The sequence below is a fragment of the Andrographis paniculata genome, unplaced genomic scaffold, assembly GCF_009805555.1.
Source record: "Andrographis paniculata isolate CXL003 unplaced genomic scaffold, ASM980555v1 Contig65END, whole genome shotgun sequence".
In the NCBI taxonomy this organism is placed as follows: domain Eukaryota; kingdom Viridiplantae; phylum Streptophyta; class Magnoliopsida; order Lamiales; family Acanthaceae; genus Andrographis; species Andrographis paniculata.
In genome coordinates, this window is record NW_026137601.1 from 4478493 (window position 1) to 4496710 (window position 18218).

Here is an 18218-nt window from a genome sequence, read left to right on the forward strand (position 1 = left end):
CCAAATCCACGACTAATACAATTTACCAATCAACTTGTCAATCAACTGTTAAGTCTTGCCAAATCCACAGCTAATACAATTTATTAATCGACTTGTCAATCAATGGTTAAGTCTAGCCAAATCCACGACTTTACAATGTACAAATCGACTTCTCAATCAATGGCTAAGTCTAACCAAATCTATGGCTATCATAATTTATCAATCGACTTGTCAATCAACGGCTAATTTTAGCCAAGCTTATGGCTTACACAATTTATCAATCGACTTACCAATCAATGGCTAATTCTAGCCAAATCCATGGTTTATACAATTTATTAATCGACTTGCCAATCAACGGCTAAGTCTAACCAAATCCATAATTTATACAATTTACCAATAATTATTTGTCCACCAACAACATCAATAATCCAATAAATAATTTATCATATACACTATATATCACATCAACTCCATTTAGCAATTATTATTATCATATCACAACAAGTTCGCCACATATCACAAAGACATAATCATAACGGTCCATTAATTTCAAGCATGCATAATTTAACTCCTTACACCGTAGACTTATCTCTCCTAATGAAAACATGACATAACCCTAAGCCAGCTGGGACCTCCGGACAATCTTAAACCAAAATTAAGACACAAACATCAAACAACAATAATGCATAAAACTCGGTAACTTGGACAAATAATCACACACGGTTCCCCAATTTTCTCAACTCAATCCAAAAACTATCAAAATCATTCAAAAGGCTTTAAAGTAGATTTATAAATCATTTTCAAGTCAAAATTCATTCAAACAAGGCTGAACAATTAGGGCACGGGTCAAACGACATCGATTTTATAATTTTAGAATCTCAAATAGTGTAATTAAGGTTCAATTGCAATAATATCCGAAAAGCTACACCAATTAATAATCCTACATGTCAAATTAAGTTTGAAACCTAAATTTAGAAATCAATTTGAGAAAAATCGCACTTAAACTCAATTTCTCAAAATTGATATCGAATTCAATCGGTAAAACAAAAAAAGAGGTTCAAATACATCATTTAATAACCAAAACCAAGAAACATTTGAAATGAACTTGAAACATCCATTCTTCAAATGAAATGACACCACTGAAAGAGGAAAAAAGGTTGGATAATGCTTTAGAATGGAAAGGAGATCCAAAAATAAGAATTAGTTGAAAGGTTTACAGTAAAAATAGACTTGGAAGGGAATGGAGTGATTCTATAACTTTCCATAAACCTTATCTACTGTTGGAAGACGAAGTGAGGGAGAAATGAGGGTTGGATGGATTATTAATTCGTCAAAATATGCAAAACACTTTTTTCAAAATTGTTTGACCGTACGGTGACCGTATAACCTGGATATTTATACATTGTTTTTGGATTGTAACTCACTCTTCCAACTTCATATTGACCTCTAGTTTGTAGAAACGAATAGCTAACTCAATTTACTATCTATTTGTAAAATTTCAAATCAATTGGATCTATACAGAATTTATGGTGAACTTTTACTAAATTGAACATATCTCTTTTTTCCAATATTCAGTCGACTCTATGTCAATGGAATTTAAAAGATAACTTGAAGACCTATCCAATGAAATCAAATTCACCCACAAAAAATAAAAACTCAAAACTTTTTATTCAATCAAAATGAACATATCAACAAAGGGTTAAAATAATCAAATTCATTAAGCACCTAATGAGATGATTCTGTTACGGGTCAAGTATTACAATTACCTTGACCCATTTGCTAACGTAGTCCACCGTGACCAAGATTTACATGTTTCCGTGTGTTTTTGGGAATAGTTACATGAAGTGAATTCTCCGAATGTCAAATGGATATACCTCAAGAATTCCTTTTGTGGCATTTCATCGTGCTTTGAGATTGATCAAAGGAGTTGGCATGCATCATATTGCTTTACGTAATTTAGAGCATCCTGGTGCAAGATTAGCGAAAAGAATCCATATCGTAGTATTTTTCCGTAGTGCAATTACATGCAAAATGGCCTCCTACGGAGAGGCCGTCAGTTTCATGGAGAATAAGTTGTATCACAGATTTGGTACACATCGCCTACTGATTTCATCTTTGCCAAAATGAAAAATATATAGCTCTATGCAGAAGTAATAACGGACAGGGCTGAAAATTTGATTCCTTCCATTATAGTTCAAGTGAGGAGGAACAAGAGTACTCACGAGGTAAATGGCAATTTCGGCGAACGTGACTTAGATAAATATAAAAATTAAACAAAAGAGATAGGGTAAAAGATTTTATACCCAACCTAGTTAATTATAAACCTCAAAATTTTTAATCTTGGATCCAATATCCTAATTAAGGAAAATGAAAAAATTGATGCGCTAAATTCCTCTACGAGAATCTAAAATAGTGAATTCCAAAAACTCGATTTGAAAACAAAGTACAAGGAATAACTATAACATCCTGCCCTCAAGCCACGCAAACCAGGTGTGTCGGAATTAGACTGACCCCACAGGTCAACACGAGTCCTTGGGGTCACCCATCCTGAAATTATCCTAGAGCAAGTACACTTAACTATAAAGTTCTTTCAAATGGCATTCTGAAAATGAATGTACACATTGTTGACATGAGTAGCCTATTCAATCTACTTAATCTCTATTCAATCTTGGGGATATCACATTCTCCCTAACTCATCTCTATTCAACACCGAAGGTATCAATTGGGATCGAGTCAGACTCCACTAGCAGTATCGCACTTATCAACTCTGCGTCGTCAGGATATTGAACTCTCCAACTTCTTCTGCTCCGGCTTTGTATCTTCATCAGAGGCATCGAGTGCCTGATCAATCACAACTACCAAGAAGGCAATAAGGCTGCAAACTACTTTGTGACTCGCTCGTTTCCCTTCCCGCGCTCTGCACACTACTGCAGCCGGACTTCCTGCATGTGCTCCAAAGCCAACTTTGCGTGGTTGTTACTGGTCTTCTTTGCTTCTGGTTTCATTGATTTTTTAGAGTAGCTTTGGTTTCCTTTCGGTTTTTCAGTTAATTACTTGAAAAGACTGCAAAACTACATATGACTTTATCCAATTTTGAATACGTAGGTAACTTGGTTTCCGAGTCCAGTCAAAAAAAGAAAAAACCTTACAAACGATCATGACAATATTATTTGTATAGTTAAGATTTTGCAAGAATGAACTATTTAACTAATGAAATATTTAATAACTAGAATGCTAGGCATACAATAATCAATTTGTCCTGAAGATATTTTTATTATTTATTTTTTAATATCCTATGCACTTTTTATTTGTCATTTTATCATGTATCTTTATTTTATAAAATCATGCATTTTGATTATTAATGTTACTTGGTGTTTTTTTAATGCGTAAACTGTTTTTTAGTCCGTAATTTGAGGTTGTCTTAACATAGTCCTGTAAGTGGAAATTTTTTCAATTTAGTCCTCAATGCTTATGTGGCATCTGTGTGGCAAGCTGACGGATACGTGTCGACTAGATCATCGCCACGTGGCTGACACGTATCCGCCACGTAGAATAATTTTTATTTTTTGAATTTTTATTTTTTTAATAAATAAATAAATAATAAAATTAAATATATAAAAAATAAAATATAAAATATAAAAATATATTTAAAAAACTAAATTAAAATTAAAAAATTAAAATTATCCATATGTCCGTCAAGTCGGCGCCACGTGGCCGCTGCGTGGGTAATTTATATATATTTTATTTAAAAAAAAATATATAGTTAAAATATATGCTAATATAAAAATTAAAAGGTCATGCGCCGACTTGATGGACATATAGCTAAATTTTATTTTTTATTTTATATATTTTTTATTTTTAATATTTTAATTTTAATTTTTTTTTTATTTTATTCTTATTTCTATATTTGAATTTTTTCACATATAAAATAAAATAAAATAACAAGATAATCCACGAGGTAGACACGTATCAGCCACGTGGCGCTGACCTGGCTGACACGTAAGTGCCACATAGGACTAAATTACAATAAATATTTACTTACGATATTATTTTAAGACAGCGTCCAATTACGGGACTAAAATGATAAAGAGGTCAGCTACAGACCAAAAGATTAATTTACCCTTTTTTTTTTAAGTAATGTTCGTAAGTCTTTTTTTTTTTTTTTTTTGATGAATATATGTATATATATATTTGTTTATCTAAATATGTTAATGATATATATTTTTTAATTGCTTGTAAACATGGGAATTCAAATGAGTAAGACGTTAAGTTTATTGATACACTAATGAATTTACATGCATTCAGAAAGTATGCCGCCGGTGACAACAATGTATTTAAATTTAGCTACTTACATGAAATTCAACAATTACTGACATATGTCTTCCTAACTCCGGCTTGAAAGTAGTTATGCATATAAAGTTTAGGATAAAAACATTGAAGACTCTCTTAAGTATTGTGTACGATATGGTGTGCATATAAGCGGGTTTGGTTTGGATGTATAAAAAATTTATTGTGTAAATAAATTCAGGAGTGATTATAAACAATTTTTCTTATTGAAAAAAAACAGAGAAAACATAAATGTTTGTGAGAAAAGCGGTAAGTTAAAAAAACACATTATCCGATATTGTTATCATTTAACGTTTTAAAGAACTTGGGGCGTGTTTTGTGAGATAATTTGAATGAATGTTTTTTTTTTTTTTTATGTGAAATATGAAAAATTATGTAAAAAATAAAAAGTAATATATCTATGTGATATATTAGTTTTTTGTGGCAAAATATGTTGTTAAAAGAACACACCCTTGAGGTGACTAGAAAGAATAAAATTCCCTTGATTAAATCATTTTGTAGATAATTCCATAAAATAGATATTTTTTATTTTTTAAAAATTTTTGCTTCTTTAAGAGGTTGAAGGATTTTGTTTCATTTGACTATATATTTTTATTTTTTTAATAATTCTTATAATACTTTATTCATGAATTTCTTTTTAGATTAATCAATTTATTTTTTTATTATTGTTTCTTGTCTTTTAGTATAGTTATTTATTTATTTAAATTAAAAAAGTTTACAGAAAATTTATAGTTGAGCCATTCTCAGTTTATAAATAGCCAAACAAGAAAAAATAATTGTCTCTTATTGTATATTTAAGTTGAATTATCTATTTTAGCAAATAAGAAGAATCAATTGTCATTCACTTTGTCAATTTTATTTATATGCATTTCTTTTTCTTTACCTTAATAGTTCCTTTGTCTATAGCAAATAATCTCTAAACTTTTCTTAAAACTTAAAAACACAACCAAAGTTAGATAAAATATTATTTTAATATAGTGTTTTCTGAAGAAAAAAAAATAATAGTACTACATTTTTATTAAAATTTGTGTTTATTGACAGTGATTGCCAAATAGATTTAAATGTGAGAAAATTGTAAAAAATATCTCTATGCATATCACATTATTACTTTTCTCATTTGTAAAAGTTTCGTTATTTTTATTCTTTAGCCATGCCTGTCATTCACACCACGCGCAGTGACGCGCGATCACTAGCGACTACGCGCGACCAAATGATATAAATAACTACTTTTGCAAACATATGAAATATATTTTGCCAGTAGGATAAATACTGAACAAAAGTGATAATGAAGTATACATGTTCCCATTCAAATGTACTCATAAAAACTTTAAAGTGACATTTGATCTTATATATGGTGCATTACAACAAAAGTCGACTAATTTTGCTCGACTATTACAACTTATTCAAATAACAAGATTCGATTCGGATTCGGATTTAGAAGATCGCTGCCGTTAAGAAACTCACCATTAATCAACCGGAACGGGCTGCATGGCTTCGGCTTCTTTCCTCAACTCCTCGAACAACACGGACGACAAGTATCGCTCGCCAAAGCTCGGGTGCACCGTCTGCGAGGAAATCGAAGCTCCAATAAGAAAGAAATATGAAGCATACAATATGTAAGGATGAGTTATTCATGTTCGAATTCAAAGGCTTGGTGACAGCTTCTTAATGTTTACCACAATGAGTTTCCCCTTGTTTTCTGGCCTTTGGGCAAGCCTGATTGCCGCCACCGTGTTAGCCCCCGACGAAATCCCAACCTACATTACCAACGTTGAAAATCTAAGGAGAAGGATGATATATAATACAAAACATTAGGGGATGATTACGGTGTTGATTTGCTGATTTTTCACATCAGCACGCGTTATATTTACAAATAGCACACATTAGTATTACACACAGCACATGATGTGTTTAATGAAGGTATGTGTTGCTTTGTAATAATAACAAGTGTGCTGAATACAAGTATGTCATTCGCTAAAATCAACTGATGTTAGTTCATGTAATAATACTGTGTGTTGTTTGTAGTAATATTGTATGTTGTTGAGACTATAACATGTGTGTTTTATTCATGTGGTGTATTTATATTATATTAATATATACAATGTGTTGTTTGTAATAATATCATGTATTGTCTAATAGCACACAATGTGCTATTCAGCACAGTGCGAAATTTTAAATTCAGCACTGTAGCCGCCGTAAAACATTAATGCTGTTGTAACTACTGTTGATAAAATGAACAATTTGAAAGACAGATGGAGTAGTAATTACCATTAAACCTTCTTTCAACGCCAACTGTCTTGCCATGTTGACGGCATCCTCACTCGATACCTACAACGGCCAACACGACGGTCTCAATAGCCTAAAACAAGTTCATTGCGAAATCGATACTACTGTTATAACAAGAAACGAACATAGTACAAAACAAATCACCATGAGAACTTCCTCCATAACATCCATGTCCAAGATGTCGGGTTTGAATCCGACCCCATTGCCGGTAATATGATGAGGACCTAGAAGATCAAAATAATTTTGCGTTTCCTTTCGGTTGGCTACAAATCAATTGATTAAGCTTTTGCGTTACCTGGTTTTCCGCCGTTAAGAATATTGCTTTCGGTAGGCTCAAGTCCATAAATCTAGAGAAGAATTGGAGAACAGTTTAACATGACATAGACGATCGGATAAAAACCAACACACCTACAGAATGTTTTGATATGTCTGTAAAGCATAATACTACCTTGACATTGGGATTTTTGGACTTCAAGTATTGCCCGACGCCAGAGACAGTGCCTCCACTTCCAATCCCCATAATGAAAATGTCGACCTTGCCATTTGTATCCTCCCATATCTCCGGGCCGGTGGTCTCAAAATGAATCTGTCATTTGTTTTAGGGAACTCATCAATTCCATGTCTCAAAAAAGGTTTTTGTTGCGAGGGTTGAAATCATGTCGAATGCTCTAAAACATAAACACAAAATTGTTTCATAAGATGACACTATAACAGCTACTCAAGGTAACACACCAAACTGTCATACAATCGCTCCCACGACTCATATACAAGCCATAAATAATGCTATAAGAACTTAACAACCTACTTCTTAGTCGAGCTATATATAAGCTTGAACTTTGGTCATTCTTTAGAATATATATCAACTTAGTCGGGGGGTCGAAATTATTTCCTCTTCGATGACCAAAAAACATTATTCAATCTACTCTACAAACATCTTGAACTAGCTCGATAACAAACATTTTGGCAGCCAGCGACCATTTATTAAGTTGAGTTCAAAGACTTCCCATAGTTATCATCTTAATCAAACGAGCTTAAACTTAGTTCCACATAAACTAGACCAGAGTTAGAAAATGGAAAACTTTATTAGACTAGACTCAATTAAGTACAGCTACAATTGTAAAGCTTTATTATGAATAGTTCAAGCTTTGTTACCTGAGTATTGGCAGGATTCGAAAATTGTTGAAGCATGAATGCATTGGGCGTTGACTCCAAAAGCTCATAAGCCTTCTTAACAGTTCCGCCCATTCCCTTCGCCGGATCGGTGAGCACCAACTCAGCCCCGAACGCTTTCATTGTCACCCTTCTCTCCAAGCTCGTGTAAGACGGCATCGTCAACACCATTTTGTACCCCTTCATAGCAGCCATAAACGCCATGCTGATCCCCATATTACCCGATGTAGGCTCAATCAATGTCGTCTAAACCAGAACCAGAACCAAAATCGGAATCTCAACTAAAAACAAAAGTTAATCCGATCTAAAGTAGAGAAAAAGCTAGACTACACCGACCTTCCCCGGTGCTATCAGTCCTCTCTTTTCAGCATCTGTTATCATCGCATAAGCTGGCCTGGAAGCCATGAAAGAGCACCACAGTATCATCAAAAGATTCGTTCAAAATTGACCTTCATTCAAACAACAAAGGGAGATTTCAAAGCCAAATTACACACACTCACACACCTGTCCTTGATGCTAGCAGTTGGCTGCATCATCTCTTGCTTGACGGCTACATAAGCGCTGCAGCCCTCGGTTACTCTGTTGAGATAAACCAAAGGCGTTCGGCCAATAAGCTGCACCAATAACCAACACAAAGAGACTAATTCTTCCTCTGTTCTCATACGCAGTGCATTTAGCCATTTACCCATCCCATAGGGTTGATAATCAGACTAATTCTACACCAGAATCGCGAAATCGCATGCACAGGAATTGCCTAATGAACGCAGATTCACCAACAAAATTCAAGGCCAACAATCGAGTCCTCAAAATTGCGAGAATTAGAACTTCACCCACAGACTTACGCGGACGCGTGTGCGCTCGATTTACGAAGGAAGTTAATACTGAAGTGCATCTCTTACCTGAGAAGCTTCCTTCCTGATATTAGCGCCGGGGAGGTCTTTTGGCAGATTCCTCAGTCTCTGAGCGAACGAGGGAGAATCCAGCGAAGGAATTGAACTCGTGGAGAATAACCTCCCCTTGTTAACAGCAAATTTGGGGATTTCCTTAGTGAGATTTCTGAAGGCCGCCATTGATGATTGATGGTGGAAGTGGAAGGAAGCTGAAGCTGAGAGCGGTTTGGAAAGGAACAAACGTATTTCTGTGCTCCATAATGAATGGAAAGTTTTGCCATATATATAACGGGAAATTGGATTAAATTAATAATATAAATAAAATAAATTTATTAATGTTAGTCTATTTTATTTGTGGTATGGGTGCAACGGCACTGCTATGGTTTGGGCCATATAAAAATTTGTTCGTATTGGGCATAACAGTGTGCGTATATATATATATTCTACCGCTCCAACTTATTTATTTGTATTTGTATAATAAATTAAAAAATATAATAATATTTTATTAAATGTATGAAATTATTTTAATACTTTTACTTTTCAATATAATTGAAAATAAATATTTTTTAAAGAAATATATATATATTTCATTTTGTTTTTTTTATTTTGTCTCTTTTCTCCTTCTCTGCCGGAGCTACGGCTTTGAGGGAATCTAAGGCTAAGGGAAGTAGTTCTTGGAGGAGAGAAGAGAAATGATACATAAGAAATTTTAAATTTTAATATAAATGATAATTTAATATAATTCTTATTTAAAAATAATAATCTTTCTATTCTAAAAAATGATGCTCATTCTGTACATTTTTAATAAAAATGGATAATAATAATTATTTTTTTCTTCTAGAGTAAAAAGTATAAAAATTATACTCAGTCCATTCGGTTTAAAATACCTTTTTAAAAATTTTTATTTATTCCACTTCAAAGTATTTTATTTTAATTTTTTTAAAAAAAATAATTATGGACTAATACTAAGATATTATTAATTTTATTTAAATTACAAATATAAAATTACTTTGTATATAAAGTCATGTGACAAAAATATCAAAATCTTTTAAATATATTAATGAAATACTATTATTTTTAATTTACTACCAAATTTCAAAAGACTATTTTGGATTGGGATAGAACAAATATTATTTTTTACTTTGAAAAAATTTTAAAATATTTTTTATCACAATTAGAAATATATATATATATATAAATGAAAGAAATAATATATTTTTATTAGAATTTGAAAAAAATAAATAATAAAAAAATAGTCCTAAACTAAATAAGGCTTGATATAAAAATGGCTTGAGATGTTTAATATTTCAATAAGTTTTAATGACATATGTAATAATATTTTAATTCGAATTTAGATTAGTATTTTATTATAAATATTTAGGGTGTCTTTGACAATTAGTTGATAGCATTTAGCTGATTTCATTAGCTGTTGGCTTATTCAATTAGCTGGTTTGGCAGTTATATTGAAGTGTTTGGTAAAATAACTGTTTGACATTAGTTGTTTATACATAAATGACTATTAAGGACATTGATATGTTATTTTTTAAAATATTTAATTTTGTTCATTTTGGTTTAAATTTATGAGAATTTTTGTTATTAATTATTGAAAATTATAAAAATATTATAAAATATTTATATTATATAAAATTTATATTTTTGATTGGTCAAACAACTAAAAGCTGTTCAATAAGCTAAAAGCTCTTCAAAAAGTTGTTTCCCAAATACCCCCTTAATAATTTTCTATTTGTTTAGTAAATTTAATCACTTTATACATATTTAATAATTATAAATCAATTTAATTAAATTTTTAACCTCTTACAAGTAACATTCACTCAAAACCCTTTTATTTTTATTTCTCTTATATATTTTTATTTATTTATATTATATAAAATTTTATTATCTACCAAATGATATCAATATTATATATTTATTAGTATATAATGTTGAAATTATTTAAATATATATTCTAACTTTCTTTTAATATTTATTTATATTTTTAATATACCAACAACACTATTTATATAAAAAATAATACTATTATAATTTATTATTAGTAACTTAGATTAATTTTGTTTGTTTTATGTTTTGGTTTAAGATAAGTATTTTTTATTGTGAGGTAAATTCTTACAGTCCCTTAAATGTCTGACCTTCTCCGACAATGCATCTCTACGTTAAAATCATACTAGTATTTTCGTCGGGAATAAGGATGCCACCTGTGCCATCTTCATTCACTCTCGAACATTCGGTCTCGCCTACGCATTACAAATATAAAAATAGGAATGAAAATTCTGTTAGATGTAAATAATTTCAATTCTATAGGGTAATAAAACTTTTCTTCATAAATAAAAAAAAAAACTTAGGTACCCATCTTATTCAACCGAGTATGTACACAGTTATCTATCATGCCATCCAAGTACTTAAAAAAACAACCGCATCTATTCACCACAGCAAGGTAGATGATGCAGTAAATGCCACAGGCTATGGACTTTCAATGCATCGATCACAGTACACCTAACTAAACCAATTTGCTAGAGGATACTGGCAGTGACGTGTAAAGAATGAGTGAACATCTTTAAACACCTTCAATACGTTACATCCCCATTACACATATGTACAATCTCTTCAGTGATTTGTACTGCACTGCGCTACAATAAAATTGTGGAGGTGAATACTTACTACCTACAGACAAAATCGCAACAAAATACCAGGGTGTTGTTGTATGCCGATATCATGAAAGAATTATTACTAGCATGTCCGATAAACAAAAGGTAGGTAACTTCTTACCAATCTTACATGTCGAAATTCAAGGATATATGCATCATACCTAGTATAAGTTTTTATATAAACAACATGCTTTTAGATGTGTTGAATATGATTACATAAATGCTTACAAGCTGCATTCTTTCGTAAGGCACAACTGTGACTGCATTTTACAATAAAATTGATTAAAGATGAACAAATACTACTTAATTATAAAAGATGAGTAACATATCTGCGTCCAACCGTGCTTCGGGGAGGCACACTCTGTTGCTCACTCCTACACCGTGCAATCATACCTACAAACATTACCTTTAACAAGATATGTATTCTCCAAATATTGGCGATATCATCGTCACATAATAATATCACGTAACTTTTCTGAATAGGTTCAATATATTGGAGTTTTACGGCCTCAATACTCACCTGATTCCATTTTTTCGATAGATTCCGGTAAAAATCCTCCAGCATAGAGCCCTCTTCTAAACCAATTACATGATGTTCACCTTCGTACGAATAAATAATTGATAATTTCAGACTACTTTGCTTTATATCCATCAGAACCTAACAATCCAATGGATGTATCAACTATGTTAAGTCGTATAGGCGATTCAACAATCTTACACAGAATACACTAAAATCATATGTTAACATAGAATTCTAGTAATGTATTGATCCTCAAATACCAATAAATTACCAAATTCACAAATATAATATTTACAACCTATTTCACAAAATATCTACAAAAATACCAACTATCAACAAAATTTATTATCAAAATCACCAAATAATTACCCATTTCCCAAAACTCATACTTCATGTATAAATTTCTTTTAGTTTAACAAGCATTAACACTTTTTCAGAAATAACAATTTTTTTACTAATTTAAACATTACTGAAGTGCGTGACCTTGGACGAAGGTCCTTAACAATTCTCCCACCGAAGCACGCGACCTCGGACAACGGTCCGGAAAACTTGTCCCACCAAAGCGCGCAACCTCGGACTACGGCAAACGGGCCGGACAGAAGAAAGAGGGACAACAAACCAGCCGGACAGAGGAAGGAAGAACAGCGAACCGGCCGGAAGGTGGGAGAAAGGGAGAGAATTTTTCACACTGGAGGAAGTTGGGCGACCGGACGGGAGGTTGATTCCGACCTGATGGGAGAGGATTCAACGGAGTAGGAAGAATTTTTCGCCGCCAAAAAAAAAAAAAAAAAAAAAAAAAAAAAAAAAAGAAAAAGAAAAAACCAATTGAAAGACTGAAAGAAGAATTGAAGAATGGGGAAAAAAAAGAATACGAATGAAAAAGAGAGTGCAGGCAAACCTTTTAGAAATGATGACTGAATTCCAATTGACTATAACGTATAGGAATTTAATTTTAATTGTGCCTTAAAAAAAAAAAAATAAAAAGTAAACATTCAATTTAAAATAATATGTTTTTATAATTTTGACACAATTCTTAATACCACACGTAAAAAATCAATTCATTCAAAAGTATTGGATGAACATAGCCATAATAATCAATTTGTCTTTATTATTTCTATTAACCCATCATTTTTTTATCAATTCATACATAAATTTCCAATATCTCATCTTAATTTTGTATTATATTTAAATATTATTCAATCTACCATTCAAACTTATTTTTACTTTCATTTTTCTTTGTTGTCATCTAAATTTATTTTTATTTTTTTTATTAAAAATTATATCACTTTTCTACTTTTTCTGTACAATAAAAGAATACACTTGTCCTAAAATTCGTTCCCGATCAAATGAACATAATCTTACATGATGAGGATAGTATTATTTTTTAATTTATGTGCTCAATCAAAATTATATTATATCCGTCGCGGTTAAGATGACCAATATGAATAGTGACATAGATAGTTGTAATTTCATAAGTTAATTATAATAGTTATAATACTTTCTTCGTTCCAGTACAAGGTTGTCATTTGATTTTTGTCTCATTGTATTGACATTAAAAAAATTCTTATATTTAAATACATTACTCCACAAATATTATTATATTTGTATTATAAGAGACTAATAACTATATTTTGTCTTATTCGCTTTATTTGTACTACGATATAATAATTAATATTCAAATATCAACATGTAAAAAAACCAATGTCAATCTTCCCGTGGGACATAGGGAATATTATTTCATTAATTTTTACACAAGTGGTGTTGTTAATATTTTAAAATAAAATTAATATGTATAATTAAAAAAATTAAAATATGTATTTAAATATTTTAAGCAATAAATCTTAATAATAATATATATAAAATATGGATATCAGTTTGTAGAAAATAAAATTTTATATAATACAAATAAATAAATAAAATTATTTATCTATAATTAATTTAAACTAATTTTATAAAAAATGAGAAGGTTTAAATATAAATATAAATATTTATTTATGAATGAGAGAAATATAAATAAAGGAATTTTGAATGAATGTCATGCATAAATGGTTTTTTGAATTTTTATCAAATTAATTTATACTTATTAAATATATTTAAAATTGTTAAATTTATCGTAAATAGAAAATGATTATCTTTATCTAAAACAAGCTAAACAGATGAGGTGATTTAGACGGAGGTTTTTGGAGATTTTTGAAATTTTGAAAGTTTGAAAAAAAGAAAAAAAAAATTAAAAATATTAGTATTTGATTTGATGTTTTGTGAGAGAAAAAATATATTTGATGTGATTTTTTTTAAAAAAAATAAATAATTCCAAATAAATGAAAATGTGTTGTGTAAACAGATTCAGACGAAAAAAAAAAAAAATCAAATAAAAAATTAAAATTAAAAAAGAAAAAGAAAACCAAAAGAAGATCAAACACCTAAGGCACAACCCATATGATACAAGGAATTGGGTGGAGTGGCTGTGGCGTATGACCAAACGCTACGCTCTACTATTATTGTGTAACTGTTGCCAAAAATAACAAAATTGTGTGTTTGGTCACACTCATCACTATTTCTATAATTTTATTCTACTATCTTATTAGACATATTTATTTTTTAAGAAAATATTATATTGGTTTTATTTTATTTTATTTTTTTTCAATTAAAATGATTAGATAGCTTTAGTAATTTGCATGCATGTTATTAGAATTTTTGCGTTGTTTAAAAAATTCACATATTCACCGACAAAATATTATTTTAAATTTTTTATTATTTTTAAGGGTTTTCAAAAACATCATACTGAATTAAATCAAACTCTTGTTTTTTTTCTTATAAATTTCAAATCAAAATTTTATTTATTAATTAAAAATATCAAATCAAATTCATATTTTTATATTTTTATATTATATTAAAAATATTTCATTAATATTTATTAATATCATAACAAATAATAATTCCAATTCATTATTTTTATTATTTAATTTTCAAATTCGGAAACAACAACACTCCTATGTAAATATGGTTACATTATATAAAAATATACATTTAAAATCAAAATATTACTACTATTTAAAATACAATTAAAAACTTTTTTTGTTGTTGTTGTTGTTTTGGTTTGAATTTAAATTTTAATAAATTATTATTCTGATGTAATGTTTTATGAAAAAAATATTGATTTTGTCTTTACACTTTAAATCTTGTTTAAATAGTAATTATCTGTGATATTTTATAAAATAAAATAATTTATTTTTATAAAATGTAATATAATAATTATTTATTTATATTTTATTATACAATTTGTATACATATCTTTACAAAATATATCATCTAATAAATATTTCATCACATGACAAATCAAAATACAACTATAAAAGTAAGGGGACTATCATTTTCATTTAAATTGTTACTCCCTCCTCCCATAAAATTTGTCCTTTTTTTTTTCATCCTACGTAATTTGTTATTTTTTTGGAAATATAATTATACACTTTAATTATATTTTAAATTTTAATTAAATTATTTAGTTATAATCTTAATTTATAACTTTTTAATTAATATATTTTTTAATTACTTATTAATTATATTTTTCCTAAATTTCGGTGTTTACAATAAAATGGACAAATTTGTTGAGACAAGTTTATCAATATTAAATAGGAAATTTATTTTTATTAATTTTTTCTCATTGGTAAATTACCAAAACACCCCCGAAAAATCCAAAAAGAACTTGATTTATTAATTGGTGGACTATATTCAATGAACATGTTTCATTCTCTATTCATGGTGGCGCTTATAAAGTGCATGCATGCATCTTTCTGTTTTTCTTTTTTATTTATTTATTTATATTTTATTATATTACATATTGATGGGCCAATTGTGTTTATTTGTATTATAATATAAATTTACTAAATAACAATGGTACATAATTATTACATAACTAATCATTGTTTTATTTAACACCAAACATCAAAATCTTGTTGTGCAGGATCATGGATAATGTATAAATTTTTTTTAAATGTTGATGTTATTATTGTTTTGTATTTTATATAGTATATATATATATAATTAAATTAAATATTAAATTTGTTGAGATATTTTAAATATTCAATTTTAGATTTAGTAGATTTATATCTAAATTTGATTGTATATATAGATCAGATTACTTAGATTTGAGTTTATTTTGTATTGTCTATATATAGGCTTTCTTATTTTGATATCAATGAGACAATCTCATTATTTTCCCCCAAAACTTCTAACATGGTATCAGAGCACGGTTTTTCAAAACCAAAACCCTAGTTGTCGCCGCCGCTGTTCGCCGTCCATCGTCCGCCCTTCTCCGGTCGTCATTTTTTTTTTCGGTCGCCGCCTCCTGCTTTGGTTCCCTACGTCGTGGTGTGATTGGCTTTTTTATCGGAGTTGATCTTGTTTTGCAACTGTTACCTATTGGATTGTTCGATCTACTTTCTTGATTTGGGCTTTGATTTCATGATTCACATATTTTATACGTTTTTTTGTTATGAAGCGTATGGACGTTCATTTACCTATTACTACTATCTTGTCCGGCGATAATTATGATCTTTGGATGCAGTATATGAAAAGTTTCTTGATTGGTACGAAGTTATGGCAAATTGTCACTGGCGATATCCGGCCACCTGTCTCTCCATCTCCTTTTGTGCATATTGACCCCACCTCTCGGGAGCATGAAGATTATGTTGTCAAATTGGAATATTGGGATAGTAAGAATCATCAGATTCTTACTTGGTTGCACAATACTTCTGTACCTGCGATTCAGGTACAATTGACTCCTTTGATACTACAAGGAGGCATGGGATTTCCTCGCTGCTTGTTTTCAGACTACAGGTCTTGCTCATTATTATCAGCTTTGGACCACGATGAGCTCCGCCCGACAACAACCTGGTCAGTCTGTTAATGAGTTTCTCCACCTGTCCGAAGATTGAGTGCCACTTCTGTCTGCTGCGTGGCCATATTGCTCCGGTCTGTCCCACAAGATCTCAACATTCAGGTAGTTCTGCTCCTAGATATTCCGGTAGCATTGCTCCCAAACCTCAGGAGCCTAGTGGGTCTTCTTCGACTGCTTTTTCTACGATTACGGCTGCTACTACTGATGAGACTCAGCATGCGCCTTACAATCCTCACGACATAGAAGCAATCATCAAACAGGTTATGCAAACCAATTCTGCTATGTCTACCACTCCAGGTACATCTACTTGGTATTTTGATTCTGGTTGTTGTCACCACATGACCTCTAACCCTCGTAACTTGACCTATATGTCCCATGTCTCCCATTTACTAACTATACATACTACCAATGGTACTACCATGCATATTACCCACACTGGTCTTGCGTCCTCCCCTTCCCTATATCTTCCTGATACATATTGCATCCCTGACTTAGCCTTAAATCTTATCTATATTGGTCAATTAATTGAATAAGGTCTTACAGTTACATTCTCTTCTGGTGGTGTGCATGTTTAGGATTCTCAGACGGGTCAGCTTCTCGGGACGGGACTCAAAACGGGTCGGTTATTTGAGTTTGAGTCTCTTCATACCTCCTGCATATATCCCCGCTCTACAACTCTTACCTCTGATTCCTTTAGTCTTCATTGGCATCTTCGCTTAGGTCATGCGTCTTCCAGTAAGCTCCAGTCACTCCATACTAAAGGTCTTTTAGGTCCAGGTCGTTTTGAGTCTTTTAATTGTGTTGATTGTAAACTTGGCAAACAACCTGCTCTTAGTTTTTCAAAAAGTTCATCTATTGCTACTGAACCTTTTTCTTTAGTCCATTCTGACATTTTGGGTCCTTCTATGTTGCGTCCGTCAGTGGTTTTCAGTATTATGTTATATTTATTGATGATTTTTCACGATTTACTTGGATTTATTTTTTGAAAAATCGTTCTGAATTACCTTCTATATATGCTCAGTTTGCTCAGATGATTCACACTCATTTCTCCCGTCCTATTAAAGTCCTTCGTACTGATAATGCTTGTGAGTACAATACGTCATCATTTTTGCAGTTTTTATCTAGTCAGGGTACCTTGGTACATCGTTCCTATCCTTATACATCTCAACAGAATGGGCGGGCAGAACACAAACATCGTCACATTCTCGTTACTGTTCGTGCCCTCATTCTTTCTGTTAAGTGTCCTGATCGTTTTTTGGGGGAAGCAGCCTTAACTGCTGTTTACAGCATTAATCGGTTACCCTCGTCAGTCCTCTATGATATCAGTCCCTTCGAGCGTCTATTTGGTCAATCTCCTGATTATAGTTTATTCCATCCATTTGGTTGTGTGTGCTTTGTCCTCCTCCCTCCCCATGAGCGGACAAAGCTTCAACCTTGAGCTCATTTATGTTTTTTTTTTGTTATGG

General features: G+C 30.9%; 1 protein-coding gene and 1 long non-coding RNA gene across 2 annotated transcripts; both read right to left on the reverse strand.

Annotated features, from left to right (window-relative positions):
• Nucleotides 1–5606: 5606 nt before the first annotated feature.
• LOC127262616 (bifunctional L-3-cyanoalanine synthase/cysteine synthase 1, mitochondrial) lies at nucleotides 5607–8931 on the reverse strand. The gene is made up of 10 exons (XM_051291381.1): nucleotides 8682–8931; nucleotides 8287–8396; nucleotides 8119–8176; nucleotides 7765–8028; nucleotides 7061–7198; nucleotides 6908–6959; nucleotides 6757–6836; nucleotides 6595–6654; nucleotides 6003–6083; nucleotides 5607–5891 (listed from the first exon to the last, which is right to left on the reverse strand). The coding sequence occupies exons 1-10, from the start codon at nucleotides 8850–8852 to the stop codon at nucleotides 5793–5795; spliced, it is 1113 nt and encodes a 370-aa protein (XP_051147338.1). The 5' UTR covers nucleotides 8853–8931; the 3' UTR covers nucleotides 5607–5792.
• A 1899-nt stretch (nucleotides 8932–10830) lies between these two features.
• On the reverse strand, nucleotides 10831–12618 carry LOC127262556 (uncharacterized). Its single transcript, XR_007841158.1, has 3 exons — nucleotides 12339–12618; nucleotides 11856–11935; nucleotides 10831–11728 (listed from the first exon to the last, which is right to left on the reverse strand). It is a non-coding gene; the product is annotated as an uncharacterized LOC127262556 (long non-coding RNA).
• Between the last annotated feature and the right edge of the window lie 5600 nt (nucleotides 12619–18218).

What these genes read in the sequence shown, in the direction of transcription:
- LOC127262616 (XM_051291381.1), bottom strand. Translation starts at nt 8,852, where the DNA reads ATGGCGGCCTTCAGAAATCTCACTAAGGAAATCCCCAAATTTGCTGTT. An exon ending in ACTGCTAGCATCAAGGACAG is followed by an intron (nt 8,177 to 8,286) that starts GTGTGTGAGTGT and finishes CATGGCTTCCAG; the next exon opens with GCCAGCTTATGCGATGATAA. An exon ending in CGTTGAAAGAAGGTTTAATG is followed by an intron (nt 6,084 to 6,594) that starts GTAATTACTACT and finishes TTGGTAATGTAG; the next exon opens with GTTGGGATTTCGTCGGGGGC.